This window comes from Bactrocera dorsalis, chromosome 1 (assembly GCF_023373825.1).
Source record: "Bactrocera dorsalis isolate Fly_Bdor chromosome 1, ASM2337382v1, whole genome shotgun sequence".
NCBI classification, from domain to species: domain Eukaryota; kingdom Metazoa; phylum Arthropoda; class Insecta; order Diptera; family Tephritidae; genus Bactrocera; species Bactrocera dorsalis.
The window spans coordinates 102,381,934-102,398,108 of NC_064303.1; the positions used below are offsets into that span (position 1 = coordinate 102,381,934).

At 35.5% G+C, this 16,175-nt stretch overlaps 1 protein-coding gene across 22 annotated transcripts in view; it reads left to right on the forward strand.

The window, feature by feature from the left end:
* The window catches only part of LOC105231156 (sodium/hydrogen exchanger 3), a 56,291-nt gene that overhangs the window by 8,040 nt on the left and 32,076 nt on the right, over window positions 1-16,175 (forward strand). For all 22 annotated transcript variants that reach the window (XR_007423179.1, XM_049459776.1, XM_049459751.1 and 19 more), the window contains exons 2-6: window positions 1,202-1,454; window positions 6,318-6,581; window positions 14,206-14,402; window positions 15,811-15,931; window positions 16,013-16,151. Coding sequence is in view for 21 of the 22 variants with exons in the window: in XM_049459776.1 (XP_049315733.1) it covers window positions 1,202-1,454; window positions 6,318-6,581; window positions 14,206-14,402; window positions 15,811-15,931; window positions 16,013-16,151 (974 nt within the window). In the remaining variant the exon portion in view is untranslated. The remainder of the gene's footprint in view (window positions 1-1,201; window positions 1,455-6,317; window positions 6,582-14,205; window positions 14,403-15,810; window positions 15,932-16,012; window positions 16,152-16,175) is intronic.

A 16,175-nucleotide genomic window follows, 5' to 3' on the forward strand; every position in this document is an offset into this window, starting at 1 on the left:
GACTTACAGGGTTTGTCCGGAAAGTAGTAGAACTGATTTTTTTCCCCCGCGATTGTACTTCGGAGCGGCATTCCCAGCAACGAACGAGCGGCTGGTCAGTTCTCCGAGCACTTGGAGAGTCAGGACAAAATTCAGCGTTCGTTAGAGCAGAAGTACGCGGTTAAATTCTGTACGAAACTCGGTAAATCTGCGACAGAGACGTTTGATATGATCAACCAGGCTTACCCAGGTGTTGCTTTAGCAAGAAAACGTATGTTTCGATGGCACTAGGCCTTTTGAAGGGTCGGAAGGAGGTCGCTGATGAAGGCCTGCGACTTCGACAAACACCAACAATGTAACTTGTTTGGGCAAGGTTGTGAACTCAAATCGTCGACTAAGTATTCGTTTAATTGCCCATATGTTAAATTTATCAAAATCTGTGGCTCATGAAATTATTACGGAGCACTTGAACATTCGCAAGGTAAGTGCGAAGATGGTCCCAAAAGTGCTCACTGACGACCAGAAATTGCGGCGAATGGAAGTGTGCCAAGAAAATTTGAACATGTGTGAAAGTGACCTCCGATTTTTGAATAACGAAATCACAGTGACAAGTCATGGATCTTTGAGTATTATCCAGAGACAAACAGGCAATCTTCCGAGTGGAACACGCCATTTTAAGACGACAGAGGGGATCCAAGCAGCATGCACCTCGGCTCTCAAGGCTACACCGGAGAATGCCTTCCGTGACGCCTGCAATGCTTGAAAGTCGCGCTGGCAGTGCTCTATCGACGCAGAAGGAGCCTATTTTGAAAGTTTTTAAAGAATTGTAACAATTGGTTCAATAATTTTTTTTAAATCGACTCAGTCCTATTACTACTTATTATTACCCTGCATGATGAAACCCATTGACAAAAACATTAGTAAATGGGAAGAAGAAAGGGAGGGTTGTGCGATTGAATTTTGAAGGCTTAAAGCAGTTAATCTTGTTTTCCGGTAAAACTACGAGTCTTATAAAAAGAAGTTATATGGCAACATTGTAGTTAATAAAAGGATCTATAAATTTTGTATATGCACAATTTTCACATAACCTCAAAATTTGTATGAAAAATTCAAATAACAAAGTTTTTTTTATTTTTGCTTGTATAAAAATTTCATGAAACTTGAAAAAACACTTCTTTCTTATGTTCCAAAATAAACTGTATTTTTTAAATTAATTTTTCAGGGCGGTGCTGGTGACAGTGATGGCAATAAAATTGCACTGCAAACAAACGCAATAGCACCAGAACCTACACCTAGTGATAAGCCAAAAGAAGTCGATACACATAGACCACCGATAATGATTTCAGCACACGACGACGATGATCCATATGCACACAGGCCTGAGCGCTATCCGCTCTCACAAGTTGATTTTGACAGGGTGAAAACGCCATTCATAATCGGCATTTGGATACTTTCAGCGAGCATAGCGAAAATTGGTGAGTACTAAAAACATTTGGTGTCGGATAATACATGTAGCATATAAATATATGTATGTATATGTAATAATAATGTTATAATGTATGATTTATCACACACCGTGATAAACTACCGGTTATATGCATGTAATGGCACTATATGCTAAATTATCACGTGTAAAAAATAAAAATAAAAATCAATAAAAGGGATTTGCGGAAATGGCACAGTCATGCTATATTACAAGTGAAATCAATTATAAAAACGATAATGAGTTCCCAGTAAATGTCGCTGATAATTATTTAATTGACTTAACGTAAGTAAAGTTGACCCATAATTGATGGTAATTTAGTATTGAAAACAGCTCATAGTATGCTATGAATATATGTACCTATATATAGTACAGCATTATTGGAAAAATTACGCAAAAAGAAAAACAGAAAACTGATTATAAATAAATGCGCTGTATAGTGCGTGATAAACACCCTCGTACGCCTAAATGTATGCTAATATAATATCTCTCTCTGGTAACGGTAATAAATGCTTTGCGTGCTTAAGTATTGCAGTTTTCATACTTTTGCGTAAAGTTTGTCATTAATGGAAATGAGCGCCGCGTCTCTTTGCGTTAATAACACGATAAAGGTGACTAAGCGTACAATTAACACAGTTTGAGGATAGCCTATATGTCATATGAAAGACTAAATTCAATCGATGACAATTTGTGCCACCTTTCTCATCTCGAAAGGTGAATATTCCTACTTTTGAAATAAAGAAAATTGCAATAGTTTATAAACTGCTATTTTAGTTAGAACTAACATTATCGGTTAAACTGGAACCAGTGTTGACGCATGAGCATTATAGATTATGTGCCATTTGCACAGAGGGTATTTGTCAAATCGTTTGTCCTTGGCTTTCGCATTTCATTTCAAGGACATTCACGCCTCCAACACCATACAAACAACAGTGCACGCTACACTAAACAACTAAAAAACACATAAATACACAACAACAACTTTTGTCGGTTGCGTGTTCCAATTTGAAATGTGCTTGTGCACAATACCCAATGGTTGCATGTCTGTGTAGAAATTTTTACACTTGGCAACCGCCAATATGCGCCGATACATTGCTGTCTGGATATGTCGAGGAGTGGTTTGTGTATTTGCCTTTTGGCAACCAAATTCGCTACTCGGCCAATATACATACATATGTACTTATATGTATTATTATGATTCGCTTACTATTTGTTGTTTTGTAATCTTGAGCAAATTGAATGTGCAGTAAAAGGCTTTGTCAGGGATTTTATGGCTATGCAATTTTCGGATACGATTTTCGAACGATTTCCGTGGATTTGCATAAATGCAAACAAAAATACTTAGAAATAAATTATTTTAAAATATTGGGTTTAAACAATATGAAAGTAAAAATAAATTACAAACAATGGACGAACTTAGGCTATTAAAATGTGCACGCGGAATGCTTATAATATTTTACATATTTCTAGTACAAGCAACTAAAAATAAAATAATATTTTGAATATCATATACACATACTCGTATATAAACAGATATATATACGTACCAATAATTTTAAAAATTACGTGCAGAGAACAATGCAAAGCACAACATTCTCAAAACCTTAATATTTGTTTTGTTCTCTATTCTAATATTTTGTCCACACATGTACCTTATTTGGTCTAATCAGTTGGAAAAAAATCGATTAATTATTTAGTAGTTGATTTACATTTAGAGGTACGTTTTGAAAAACAAAAAAAAACTTTACTTCGGTGGCCGAAGCTATAATACAGGGTTTGTCCAAAAAGTAATAGAACTTAGTCGATTCGAAGAAATTTATTTAAAAACCAAAATAGGCTCTCTCTGCGTCGATGCAGCGCTGCCAGTGCGATTTCCAAGCATTGAAGGCGTCACGCAAGGCATTCTCCGCAATAGTCCGGTGTTCATGCTGCTTGGATTCCCTCTGTCGTCTCAAAATGCTTGCCTTTTATCGGCCTTTTCAGGCAAGGGAACAAAGATTTGGGGGTCACTTTCACAAATATTCGAAATTTCTTGGCTTAAACAGTAGCTCGAGAGCGAAGTCGTTCCATTCAGCCTTACTTCTGAGGGTAAACTTCAACTTCCTAGTGAAGTCAACCCTTTTAGTAATGCTATCCCTTGGGAGAAGAGCCAGTGGTATTTCGCCATTTAGGTTCATCATGCGTTGGAAAAAGATTACCTTACCTCTACCAAATCCTTGTACTGTCATTTAGAGCAGTGTGTGTTTGGTAACTTGACAAATTGCTATGTGGAACGGTATGAGTTCCAGTCAGACTTCACGTGCCGCAGTCAGTCACGTGCGCATGGCACCCGACACGCAGACGCAGGCGAGTCGTTGCAGCTTCTGTAGTTGATGACCTGCCAAAGTCTACGATGTCTTCGACGCCCAAGCCACCGCTCCATATGTGATAATCGGTCACACGATCATGCTGTATAATCACCTGACAATCCTTGGCTTGCAGCCCCAGGATTTATCAGCTTTGACCATGGTTAGATCAACATGCTGCTTCCATCGCAGAGTGGAATCCAGCGTAAGACCAACATATTTGACCATTTTAGTCATCTTTATCTCTTTGTCAGATTCCTGAGGCCAGGCAGAGACCTGTGTCTCGTAAACGGGACGATCGTCGTATTCAAGGGGTTTATGTTCAGTCCAACACCTCTGCATCATCTCTTGGCTAGGCCTAGTCCCCTTTGTACGATATAACAGAGAGTGTCCCCAAATTTTCCTCTGGCTACGATAACAACGACGTCCGCATATCCTTGACAGCGGATTCCATTGTTAGTTGGCAACACAAGTGATTCGTCCACGACAAGGCTCCTCACTGTGGGCAGCCTCTTATACTTCCGATAGGAATACTGGTACCTCCTATTCTTTTTCCAGCTATTCTGGTAAGCAGTGCTCTTGCTACTCTCATGTGAGACGTGTTCTCAAAGGCACCTTTGATGTCTAGGAAGACGCAAAACATTACCCCCCTAAAGTAGCTTAAAAAATTACTATTAATTTTTTCGCTTCTAAATGCTTCACTACAAATTTTTTGTGAGCTACATAGTGAACAACTTTCACGTGTGTTGTAAATCAGATTTAGTAAGTAAAAAACTGTAGACTTTGCCGTAGACCTTTCGAGCATATCTACAACATTGACCTGATTATTAGGTGGGCTAACATTGGCCTGCATTTTCTTGATGAAAAATTGCCATTTCAGCAGATAACCGTATCTAAAACACTTCATACTACCTTCTGCCACTTGTAAGCTTACACATTTTCACCGTACCGTAGTAATTTCGACATTTCCCAAAGCAACTGCTCATTTCATGCTTTACACAATTTAAACTAGTACGAAAGAGATGAATAGCGCGATAGTTTATGGATAGCTTTAGAGAAATGATTATTCGTTGAAGCCTTAATTATCCGCGTATAATTTTCAATGATCTCCTAGGGTGTTCAGGGAAACTTGTATTATATTGGTAGTCGAAAAAGTCTTTTCGTATTTTGTCAATAGATGTCGTTACAGTCGTATAATTAAATTCGTGGGAGTTGAAAAGGTTACAAATGTTCAAAAATAAGTGAAAGTAATGAAAAAATTCGTCTTTTGAAATTTTTAAATAAAAAAAGGGAAGAATGCCATGCAAGCCCCCAATGAAATTTGTGAAGTTTACGGAGACCATGCTGTATCAGTTCATGTAGCACAACAATGGTTTGCTCGCTTCCGTTGTGGAAATTTCGAAATTTCGTTTTACACTGATGGAATAATGTCTCGAGCGGAAAAATGGAAAAAAGTGAACAACCAAGATCGTATAAATTTTTTTATTTATATATTATTATAAATATAAAAAAAATCAATAAGTTGATGTTTGATTGGAAATACGAAAAGACTTTTTCGACTATCCAGCATTATTATATATCAAATAAATAAAAGCATTTGTTCTTGTATTATCAGGAATTTTTTTGTTTAAAAATTGTAATAGATAAAAAAAATAACTAAATAAGAGATTATTTTCCTTTGTTTTACACTAAAATATAACGATCCTTTAAGAATATGTATGAAATCCCATTTATGTATACCTCTGCGTCTTAGTATGAGCACAAGCGCATTAAAGGCATTTAAGATACCGACTTGTGTGTCTGTTTTCCAGCCGTGGGTGAATTGAGATATTCCGCAAATTGTCTTTGAACATACACACATGCACATACATACATGCATTTTTATTCCGTGTGTTCCGTGTGTGCAGATATTTCAAGTGGATTCGTAAACATATTCAACAACAATAAAAATCAATAAACCATAGCAAAGTTGTAACGTCGAAAGCACAATAAAAGCAAAAAAAATACTCAAAGAAAAGAACGCGCATATTATATACATACATTAGCTACATACGTTTGTATATATACATATAGTTCATATAAATAATACTATAAAGTCGATTCTAAATACTATAAACACTTATTAGTTGGTAAAGAGAGGAAATGATAGTAAATATAAAACTCGTATGTATATAAATATATACACATCTATAAATATATAAATATATATGTATATATACATATATTTTCTCCATATAACCTAATAATTTTTTGTACAGCCACTTGCAAATGTTTGCTTTTGTCTCTTGTCGATTGCAAATAGTACTTAAACTCTCACTACTTAGTTATATAGTATTTATTCATATATTAAGTAAATAACAGTCACTTAATTTTGCAGTCGCGTATGTTTCTACTACCCACTCAATAATATTGCTAATTTGTATTATGGTATTTACCACTTCAACTGTCACTATATGTGCACTCATATGTTTAGTGTCTTAAAAATATATTTTGTTTTTACTTCGTTCCAGGTTTTCATATGACACCGAAATTGCACCTCATTTTCCCCGAGTCGTGTTTGCTTATAGTTGTTGGTGTAATTATTGGTTTCGTATTGTATTTCTGCACGGATGTCGCCGTCTCACCGCTTACACCCAACACATTCTTCTTCTACATGCTGCCGCCAATTATCCTGGATGCGGGCTACTTTATGCCAAATCGCTTATTCTTCGATAACCTGGGCACAATCCTACTGATGGCTGGCATCGGCACGGTTTTCAATACGGCAACCATTGGTAAGTGTAAAGTCTGGACACTATATTTCATCAACTATTTTACAGTCATTTTGCGATTGTGATGCTTGAGGCTAATTCTAGCTTGGTTTAGGTTGTTGAAACCGAAAATGATAGTAAAAATGTCTTGATCAATTTTTTGTGTTATAGTCTAGGGATTTAGGGATCAAGTCACCAACATTTAAAATAGCTGAACGTGATGGAAAATTTTTGAACTCAAATTTAATAACAGGACACCTCAAATCCCACACAGACACCGTAGCACATCAGTTGAAAAATTTTACATCCGATTTACGGAGTATGTATATGGTGCAATCAGCATCACCCTGAGCTGAGTCCATTTATTCATGTCTGCCTGTATGTCCCTCCATATACTGTACCCCGTACTTATACTAGCTGTAAGGCAAATTGAAAGTTGAAACTCAAGTTTGGGCATTGGAAACGTTTTTATTTGTGAGGGGTATTATACATACATTGTGACAAAAGGTACCCGGAAATTGTAAATAAAACGCAATTTTTTAATTATTCATCAATATTTATTTTGTTGCCTTCAAAGTAAGCTCCAAATCTGGTGAATTTTTCCACAATTCCATGTATTTTCGCCGGATGTTCTCACGCCTCAATACGGCCAAATAGAACTCCTTATTGATCTCTGTCAATACAAATTCATGATGCACCAAAGCACGAATATCAAGAAAAACAAAGAGCATCTCCTTGGTTTTTAGTCGCTTTGGCGTGGTTTTGTTAGTTTCGTTTTTTCCCTCAATTCCGATGATTGTTGACTTGTTTGAATATCTAACTCATAAACCCATGTCTCATCCGTAATACTCTCCATGAATGGCTCGGAATTCCCACGATCAAACATGCCCAAAGAGAATTGTTTAAGGTAATCTTTTTGAAAAAAAAAATTCAGCTTTATAGGGACAAATCGAGCAAAAACGCGTTTCATACACAAAATATCCCCCAAAGCCATTCGAACGGACTCGCTAGAGACCTTCTCTAACACTTTTCTGACGATTTTCAAGTACCATATCGTTTACATGCTTAATATTTTCATCATTTGTGGTGGTCCAGAACGAGGCACGATCTCTCGACCGTCTTTGAGGGCTTTGTACCACTCTTAAGCTTATGTTTTTGATAAAATTTAATCACTGTGGGCCTTTTTCAACACTCATAACGATTCCGCATATAAAATTTGGTTAGACTTACAAAATCTGAGAAATTTTTATCCATTGCAAAAATCGCAACGCACTACCGAGGTGTACCGACTTAAGCAGCTGCTGTAAACAAACTGGTTGACCAATCGCGCTCATATTTGGCAGAGTAATTAAGAACAGTCATTTACCCGGTGGATTAGTTACAATTTCCGTACTTTTTTGTCTCAATGTACATATAACTTCGGTGCAGCCGAATTTAACATTTTTCTTTCTTTTGAAGATAGCCATATTAAAATAATCAAGAAGCATCTTTAATCGATAATAGCTTATGATTGATTTCGTTCAATTATTGGCTTATGAGTTATGGGAAATTTACTGCTTCATCTTAATTGTGATCACTGTTGCTGCGTAAGCTTTATGCCATTTTTATTGTGTGGCGGCATCCATTCACTTCAATTCAATTAATTGCGGTACATGCCAACAAATTGCTTAATGTGATTGTGAAATATGAAGCGCTGTCGCCATTGCCGTACATGCGCCGCTGCCAGTCAGACAGTCCACAATACTTGTACTTATTGGTTTATTTGCTTTTTTATTATGTCAGCGTATCCACATTATGCATGTGCAATATGAATGCACTATGCCGTTGCATTTATAGTTTTATTTGCCTTTCCCAAGCAAACGCGTATGCTGAAAGTTTATTTGACGTACACATGTAGCTGGCCGACTGCGGCGTGTGTTTCTAGTTGGAAGCCATCAACTTCCCAGCCGAAGGGGCTTGGTTTGTTTGTTTGTTGATTTTTCATTCTGTTTATTATGTAATTTTTCGAAAGTCTTTTAAGAGCAAAGTAAGTAAGGAAATGGAACGTTATGATATAAATAGCAGCTTCATACTTTGTTATTATTAGAACGAAACGACTTACCGACTCTAATAAAAAAAAAATTTTAATGAACTATTTGTCACGCTGTATCTATGCATTCGCTCCATGATATTATTTTAATTTTTATAATATGGTTCAATTAAGGGGTTACATTAGTTTCTTCGAACAAAAAAAAATCTACAATTTACTTTACGAAAAAAAATGAAATATTAATTGAAACTTTGTATGTATTGTTCCAAAGATACGTATTTTGCAAAGATATTTTTAGAGGAAAATATGCAAAAATTGACCAATTTGGCTTTTTTCCTGGCAGTCCGTCGAAGTTAAGGTGTCTCAACGTTGAGCGGAACTTCTTGCAGAATCGTCGAAAGTAAAAGGAAAAAATAGGTGTTTAAGACCATAAACTACGTATTGGACGATGGAAAAATAAAACCGTTAAAATTGTATTTCTGGCAACCATTTCAAAAAATGATAATTCTGGTGAAAGTCTTCGTTCAGGACCTTGTAAATTACATCTCGAACATTTTTGTAAAATGCCTGAGAAATCCTGTCAACCGACTTTTCGAGAAAAACGCATTTGTAGTTTCAAGTGACTATATAGCTGCCCTCGAGGCCCAACTTTTCAAGGCTGTATCTCCAAAACCATAACTGGGTTACACTTGAGAACTTAGCAAAAAATTCTAAGCATTTTTTTTGAATCCTAAAAACCCATGAATCTCCTTAAAATAAAAAATGTCAATTCAGTAACAATAACAAAGGGTTAGAAATTTTTCATAACATTACACGAAAAACGGACGTTGGGAAGATTTGAACTTAACTTTCACTATAGCTCAAGAGAGCCCTTCCGAAAGTATTCGAACTGAAATTTCTTAAAATATCTTTACTATTCGAAGCAGAGATGGACTTAAGAACATAGCTCTTACGAGTGATTGAGCTCTCCTCTCAAAAATATTCTTAAGAATTATAATGACAAAAACATTATTTTCGATTCTTTGACTCCGAAATAATTGCTTAAAATGAATAAATAGAATTATCCGCTCTTCATGTCGTAGCGAGAATCAATTTGGTTTGTAACGAGTGAGAGTGAAAATATAAAACCACAAAAAGTTCTCAATGGCGCTCATCACCGGCACGTGCAGCTTGGTGCCTTTGTGGCGAGCAGCCGGAAAATTGTGTGCTTGAGTGCAGCAACATTTTCTTTATGCGACACGTGCTATTACTAAAATCTATCTACATACAGCGTCTACCAATAGGGATGCTGTGATTTTGACAGCTCGGTCATGTTTGTTTACAGATTTGTGTCCAATTTTGTCAGTGTGTTTAGTAAGGGTTGCCATTTCATCATGACACGTTGCACTTTGGTACAACGCTTGGAAATTGTCCAAGATTATTACGCAAATTCACGTTTTCCGGTTGCTATTGTGCCTCTGTGTTTCATCAAAAAATCAACTTCTCAGATGAGTCCCATTTCTGGATTAATGGCTGCGACAAAACATATAATTTTCGCTATTGGGGTGAGTCAAATACTCGTGTGTGTCAGGAAAGGAAAATTCAACATGAATCTTATTTTACCTCACCCTAATGTACATGTGAGTTTGTGTGTCAGCCCATCGTTTCATTGCATTATACCTTTTGACCGTCCATCAGCAGCTGCTCGGTGACAAAATTGATTGGTCAGCAATTTCATTTTCATGGGCAAGGCAGCGCAGTTTCATTGGCAAACGCCTTTGTCAAACCAGTTTTTTTTCACTATTAAAATATGTCTATTATAATGTAATGATTAATAATGAATATGGAAAAGGCCTGCAGTTATACAATCCGCTGACGTTGTTGCTGCTTCTGACTGACGTTGAATGGGAAATTGCTGCCGGCTCCATTCATCCCACGTGTTGCAAATGAAAGCGGAAAATAGTTTGCAATTTTTGAGGAACAAATAAATAAATTACAGTAGTACAATGCAAGCACAATGCATTTTTCCCTACATCATAAAAACTTTTCGTGACTCGTTTCTGTCATTCGAGAACTGCAGTAAGCTGCTTCGCATAAATTTAACTCACACAAAATTAGTTATTCACCAGGGTATATCGTTTTGGAAAGCAAAAAATAAATCGAAGTAGGATGAAACTCATTAGAAAATAAAAAAAAAATATAACAAAAAAGAAGACCGGGAGAATATAGTTGAATTTTTAAGGGGCCCAAAACGTGAAATTATCTGCTCACCGAAGTGTTCTCTTAATAAATCCATTGATTGATGAGATTTGTAGGAAGTGACACCGTCTTGTTGAAACCAAATGTTGCTGTGATCATGAGCTTCAATTTCAGGCATCAAATAGTCAGCGGCACCATTTTTGAAGAAACATGGACCGATAATTTCACCGGCCTACAAACCACAGCAAACCGTTGTTTTTTCTGGATCCTCAATCTCTTCATGTTGCTCTTCGTCCCAAATGCGGTAATATTGCTTGTTTGCATACCCATTGAGCCAGAAATAAGCCTCATCCCTGAAAAAAATTTGCCTGGAAAACGTCGGATCTTCTTGGAATTTTTGAAGAGCCCGTAGAGCGAAGCTATATCGCTCAAAAAATCAAAAAAAACAACTGATTTGACATTATGGATTCAAATTTTCAAAAAAGGAAGCACGCTCCGTATCGATACAAAATTATATAACTGAATAATAAAACATACTTATTTAAAAAGTCAGTAAGCTTAATGTTATTTGTTTACTACAGCAAATGTTCCCATAAAAATCTAAAACCTCCACTAAACGATTCAAAGCTGCTCTTTTTATTCCATCCACCTGTTATTTCATAGTAGCAACTGTTTGGGCTTTTGCACTGGTCTCTTAACATACATATGTATGTACTTTGAAAGCAATGAGTTGCTTCAGCAGTGATCTCTACGTAATTTACGTTGAACTTGTTAATAATCTCTAATTGATTGTGTGTACTTAGATCATTTATGAATTCGAGTATCTGTGCGCAGATGTGCTTTTGCTTAAGTAATCGGTGGCGCTTAACAATAACAAGCTATTAATGAATCAGTAAATATTATATATATATATATAGTACCATATTATCAACTTGTTTGTACTTTGCCAGTGAAGTATTGTTGACTAGCTAGTCATAATTGCTTAAGCAAGTAAGCAACTTGAAATGCATCACATTTGCGATCAGTAATACAATGGTTGTAGCAATCCGATAATGTACTTGTATATGTAAGTACATTTATGCATATCTTGAAAAATTTGCGCATTCCTTTGCAGTTAGTAAACATTAAATCTTTTTTTATGATTACTGAAAACACATAAATAAAGCTAGAAATGTAGTAAGCATGCTAAGAAGTAGTGAAAATTCAAAGCATTTGTAGATATGTTTTATGCCAGCGATATAAGTCTACTTAACAGGGTGTACTAAGTTTGAAGAGATGATTGTAACCCTGAACCTATAAAATATATAAGTATATATATATTGTGACAAAAAGGTACCCAGAATTTGTAAATAAAACGTAAAATATATAATTATTCATCAATATTTATTTTGTCGCTTTCAAAGTAATTCCCACCAGATGTAATACATACAATTTTTCTAGTCCTCGATACACTTTTTAAGCACTTTTTGGGATGACCTTCAACTCCTTCAGCGAATTTTCTTTTTATATCTTCGATCGACTGATGACCAACAGTTTGAGGAACAAAAAAAAAAAATACACGGAACCAAATCTGATGAATACGTTGGTTGATCGATGGTATTCGTTGCAATTTTGGCTTTAAATTCGGTAGAAATTGTACACTTTTTGAGAAAAATTCAGCTTTATCGGGTTGAGTCGAGCAAGAACTCATTTAATAGCCACCAAAATCATTTGAAAGGACTCACGAGAGATGTTGAACTCTCTTGCCATCTCTCTGATACTTTTCCGACATTCGCAACGTTTCCGCATACGAAATTTTGTTAGAAATACAAAATTTGAGACAAATTCTTTATTCAATATTTTTATTTGGCGAAATCCTACCTATACGCGAATCAGACACTCTCTGTTTCTAAGTTTCGATTCGAAAGTGTGCATACAACCTTTTCTCCCCAAGAAACTGCTCATTTCTCGAAGTTGTCAATATCTGACCACTATAGCATATATAAAGCTACTGCCCACCAAAACCGAGATAAGGCTCTTCTTATATCCTTTTTTTTATTTCTGTATGCTTGTGGTAATACTCGTATAATTTATGGTTTACCTTAGCTAGCTTAAAACTCTTATCAATCATCTCTTCTATCTCAGAATCACATTAATATCGTATTAAAATTGTCTTAAGGTCTTGGATGGGTTTCACGAGTTCAAAACTTCCATGTTTTTTTCTTGTCTTATTTAAATCTATAACATCTCTAAAATATTGTCCTAAATGCTCAAGTCTATCCGGATAATAGTTGTGGAGATACACACTTGAAAAGTTGAGCGATGTTTTTTCTATTAAAACTATTAAAAAAAAACTGCGAGAAATTAAAGTTTCACCAAAATTTTATTTTTTTTTTTTTGAAAAACGTCGGCAAAAATAACATTTTTATTTATTCATATTATTTTTTTCAAGTTTTTTTTATTTTTATTCATTTATTCTTATGATTCTCTGAATTTTCTGCTGTCAATACGGAGGCACTTTTTTGCTGAGAGCCTACGAAAATGACGTCTTAATGGCCGAGTTTTTAAAATTTCACAAAATCTTTATAAAATATGTATCTTTGAAATAATAAAAAGTTTGATTTAAAAATGAAAAAATAATAATTCTGTAAATAAGAAAAAAATATTTGCTCGACCGAAACCATTAACCCCTTAACTCTGCCAAAGTGAAATTTTAGATTACCATATATTAAAAGTTGAAGAAATATGTATCTAAGTTTTCTATATTTAAATATATGTAGTCTTAAAATACTTTATCCATCAACATGCTTGTGCTTTTCTACCTGAGCTGCTCTTATTACAAAGCTATAGCTGTCAGTGACAGCAGAAAAATGCTCAAAAAAGTGTACAAAAATAAATAGAAATCGCACTGTGTATGTTTTTACAAGTGTTTATCAAATGCATAAGCACTCACGTTGCATCCGGAATATGGCACTTGACTGTTCTGTGACCCCTTGGCATCAATACAAATACAACGAAAACACTGCCATTCACTCATTTCATTTTGAAGTCATCGCACGTGCGTCAAAAGCATAAAATATGGCAACTAACATGATTTCCATATACATATGTACATATATGCATTTGTACGTTCATAAATACGTACATATGTACAACTATGTATGCGATCTATGAAAGCTGCGCAGCAAAATAGAAGAAGCATAGCAGAAAAACATATTGCAGATGGTTTTAGAAACAATATTTTAGTACATTTTGACAGTTGCAGTGATTGAAAAATTGGCAATTGTTGCTGTTTGTTATAGAAATTTTAGATTTTTCATGTCAAAAAGTTTTCCAATGAATATGTAAATGCATATACAAAGTTACACACTATGTTTCCACTATCTCTATATGTTTACCAATTCGATAAATTAATTTTGAGTTATAAATTTGTATGTGCATATTTCAATTATTTATTTCAAGGTCTGTCTCTTTGGGGCTGTGGTCTGACTGGCATGTTTGGACCAGAAGTGCCACGGTTTTTGGACACTTTCCTCTTCGCTGCGCTTATTTCTGCTGTTGATCCTGTAGCTGTTTTAGCAGTTTTCGAAGAGATCCACGTTAACGAGGTGCTGTATATAGTGGTGTTTGGCGAATCGTTGTTGAACGATGCTGTGACAGTAAGTAGTTGAAAATTTTTGTTTGCTTAATATGGAAACTTCGAAATCAATAAATTATTATATTTTTGAATATATTTTAGATTTATGTAAATTAAGATGGTATGTTAGTGTACAGGTTAAAATTTCGATCGTTTTTTGGCAATTGTTACAAAAAAACTTTTGATATTTTTACCATAAATTGTTTAAGATTAGTTTATTTATACTTGAAGAGTACAAAAAATAATAAAAAATAATAATATTTTTCAATAAGTTAAGCGTCCTTAAAGTAGACGGAAAAAAGGCCGTGTTCTCGTCGCTATGAATTGTAGCCTTGTGTTCATTTGAAAAATAAAACAGGCAGATTCAAAACAAAAAAAAAAAATATTTTATAAAATTTCGGTTACCCCAAATAACGGCCGGTCATCAAACTTGGTTTTCAATAAATCGATTATGACATTCGCTGTGTTGCTTGGGGCGCCGTCCTGTTGGAACCACATATTGTCCAAGTCCATATCAATTCCGGCTTAAAATATTCGGTTATCATTTAGAAGTAGCCATTCCCATTCACAGTAACGCGCCGGTCTTGATCATCACCGAAGAAGTACGACTCAATGACGTCGCCGGCCCATAAACCGCACCAAAAAGTACTTTTTTTTTGGGATGCAATGGAGACTCATGGAGTACGTTTGGATTGCTGCCTGACCACTAACGCATATTTTGCTTATTGACGAATCCATTAGCTAGAAATGAGCCTCTTCGCTGAAGATAATTTTTCGATGAAAATTCGGATCATTTTCAAGTTGTTGCTCAGCCCAATTCACGAATATACGAAGATTCTGGTGGTCCAGCGGCTGCAATTCTTGCGTCAATTTGAACTTGTAAGGATGTAGGCCAAGACCTTTAAGCCAAATTCATCACAACGACGTCACAGAAATACCCAACGCTTGAGAACGACGAGTGAGACACTATTTGGGTATTCCTCAATTAATGCTCACTTCTTTGTCTCACTGCCACGGGAACATTTTGTATTGTGCCTATGGATTCAAATTTTTCCACTAGATGCTCAATTGTTGATCTGACAGGACGATAATGACGACCATTAATTGGACGTGAGCTCTTAAAGTTGAGGTCACTGACTTTGCATTTTGGCGGTAAACTTTAATAATTTGGACTCGTTATTGGACCGTATATCTTTCCTTTCGTCGTTTGCTGTTCGGTCTACTTTTGTTTCGTCCCTATTGAAAAACCTGTTACTATAACTTAACGACTTAACTAGTATCTAAACTATCGAATTACGAAAAGAATTCGATTTTTTCAAATATCTACACTAGAATGCATTCTTAATGAATATTTGGTATTTTAATTATCTAAACTCTAATTAATATTGTTAAAATCCATTTACTACATTCTAAAATTATTTACTATTAAGGTCGTAATGTATCATATGATGGAAGTATACAACGAAATCGGCATATCAAATATAATAGCTCAAGATATTGCTAGTGGTGTAGGTTCATTCTTTGTTGTTGCCATTGGCGGTACTGTTATTGGTAAGTAATATATTTAATTTTATGCAAATAGTACAGTCCCCTATTTGGCACCAGCTTCATGTTAACTATGCTCTCTTCTAGGCATCATTTGGGGCTTCCTTACTGGTTTGGTGACGCGTTTCACCGATCATGTGCGCGTGATTGAACCGATATTTATCTTCGTAATGGCATACTTGGCATATCTCAATGCGGAAATATTCCACATGAGCGGCATTCTAGCGTAAGTAAAAACCGTTTTCATTAC